Source organism: Amphimedon queenslandica, unplaced genomic scaffold (assembly GCF_000090795.2).
Source record: "Amphimedon queenslandica unplaced genomic scaffold, v1.1 AMPQUscaffold_12113, whole genome shotgun sequence".
NCBI lineage: Eukaryota > Metazoa > Porifera > Demospongiae > Haplosclerida > Niphatidae > Amphimedon > Amphimedon queenslandica.
In genome coordinates this window covers 13,998-15,358 of record NW_003547648.1, presented here as the reverse complement: position 1 = coordinate 15,358, position 1,361 = coordinate 13,998, and the positions used below count along the sequence as shown (strand labels likewise).

At 34.7% G+C, this 1,361-nt stretch overlaps 1 protein-coding gene across 1 annotated transcript; it reads left to right on the top strand.

Annotated features, from left to right (window-relative positions):
• Positions 1-21: 21 nt before the first annotated feature.
• LOC109588408 (uncharacterized) lies at positions 22-1,291 on the top strand. Its single transcript, XM_020004580.1, has 4 exons — positions 22-516; positions 572-1,024; positions 1,076-1,207; positions 1,280-1,291. The coding sequence occupies exons 1-4, from the start codon at positions 124-126 to the stop codon at positions 1,289-1,291; spliced, it is 990 nt and encodes a 329-aa protein (XP_019860139.1). The 5' UTR covers positions 22-123.
• Positions 1,292-1,361: the final 70 nt, after the last annotated feature.

The following is a 1,361-nucleotide window of genomic DNA, read 5'->3' as shown; positions in this document are numbered from 1 at the left end:
TAGATTGCCTTAGATCTACTTGTTCAAAGGACAACTGTGAACTGNTTGGTGAGAATTAACAGCAGGACACGTAATAATCTATTTTACATGAATAATTATTTTTAATTGTATAATAATTAAAAAATGGCGTCAGCAGTGTGCTTTCTGTGTCAGGCAGACGTAACGAGTGGAACTATGCTGAGTAAAAGGAGAAAAATCCCTGGGCCAGCGTCAGATTTAGCTTCAAATATTTTAGATGAACTCTCTCAGAAATTTTACCATGAAAAAGTGTCCTCTACGTGTCAGGAGAGTGAAGAGACCACATTCATCTGTCACAAATGTAGAAAAAAGGCAGAAGATTTGAAGATGTTAAGGAAGAAGGTGGAAGAAACTGAAACTGAATTGATGAATCTGATTGGCAATGTCCTGGGAGTAGGAGTAAGACATAGTGAGGCTGAGACTCCGCCACCAAAGAAAAGAAAGTCATCTCATGATGTTGAAGTACCACCTAATCTGGAACAAGATGAACTTGTTACTGTAAGTTTATTATTAAATTGAAACTGATACAACTGACATAATAATTTTATATTAGGTTAAAGTTCACTACCCATCTGGTACAAAGTCGTATGATATCGAATCACCCTTTTCGAAAGAGAATGTAAAACGATTGGCACGTAGAAGCTTGAATTCATTTTCATCCTCTGTTGCAACATCGTCACATACCTCAGATTTGATTGTCAATGAAGTGGCTAAATCAGTTGTAAAAGAAACAAAGTCAATTTGTTCAAACAACCATGATTCTATTCTTCGTGACAGTTGTGAAGGTGTTAAGTTTTTTAGCTGGGACACCGTTTATATTGAATTAGCTCGAATGATGCCAACTTTGATGAAACTGCTAAACACAATAATCCAGAGTAAGGATTCAGACAAGAAGGTTATGGTGTGCCTCATCATAAGTATGGTATTGAAATCTAGAGTTAGACAGATGTCACTAGTTCAGAGAGCAATTTCTATTTTGCTATATGGCAATGGGTGTTCAAAAGAGGTATGCTAATATTGTGTTATTCCTATTTATTATCTATTATCTTTATAATAGTGCTTCAATTGCTTGCAACCTTTAATGGTAACTTTATCACACACTGGCACTCTAAAACTTATTGAACGTCTCTCCGAGGGTCATGACATGAATGTTCAGTATTGGTCTGATGAATTACTTAGTAATCTAAAGGTAGAATATAATAATAATTTTAAAAATACATATACAATTTTAATAATAGAAAAAAGATATTACTAATACTAGAGAGCCACCTGAGATTGATTACATGGATTACATGGATTTCATTGACTTTGAAGATGGTGAACTTGAAGAGCATGGAGATGAT

Excerpts from the sequence above, each read along its gene's own strand:
- LOC109588408 (XM_020004580.1), top strand. The coding sequence starts at position 124 with ATGGCGTCAGCAGTGTGCTTTCTGTGTCAGGCAGACGTAACGAGTGGA. Across the intron at positions 517-571 it reads AACAAGATGAACTTGTTACT|GTTAAAGTTCACTACCCATC; the intron begins GTAAGTTTATTA and ends ATTTTATATTAG. Across the intron at positions 1,025-1,075 it reads GCAATGGGTGTTCAAAAGAG|TGCTTCAATTGCTTGCAACC; the intron begins GTATGCTAATAT and ends TCTTTATAATAG.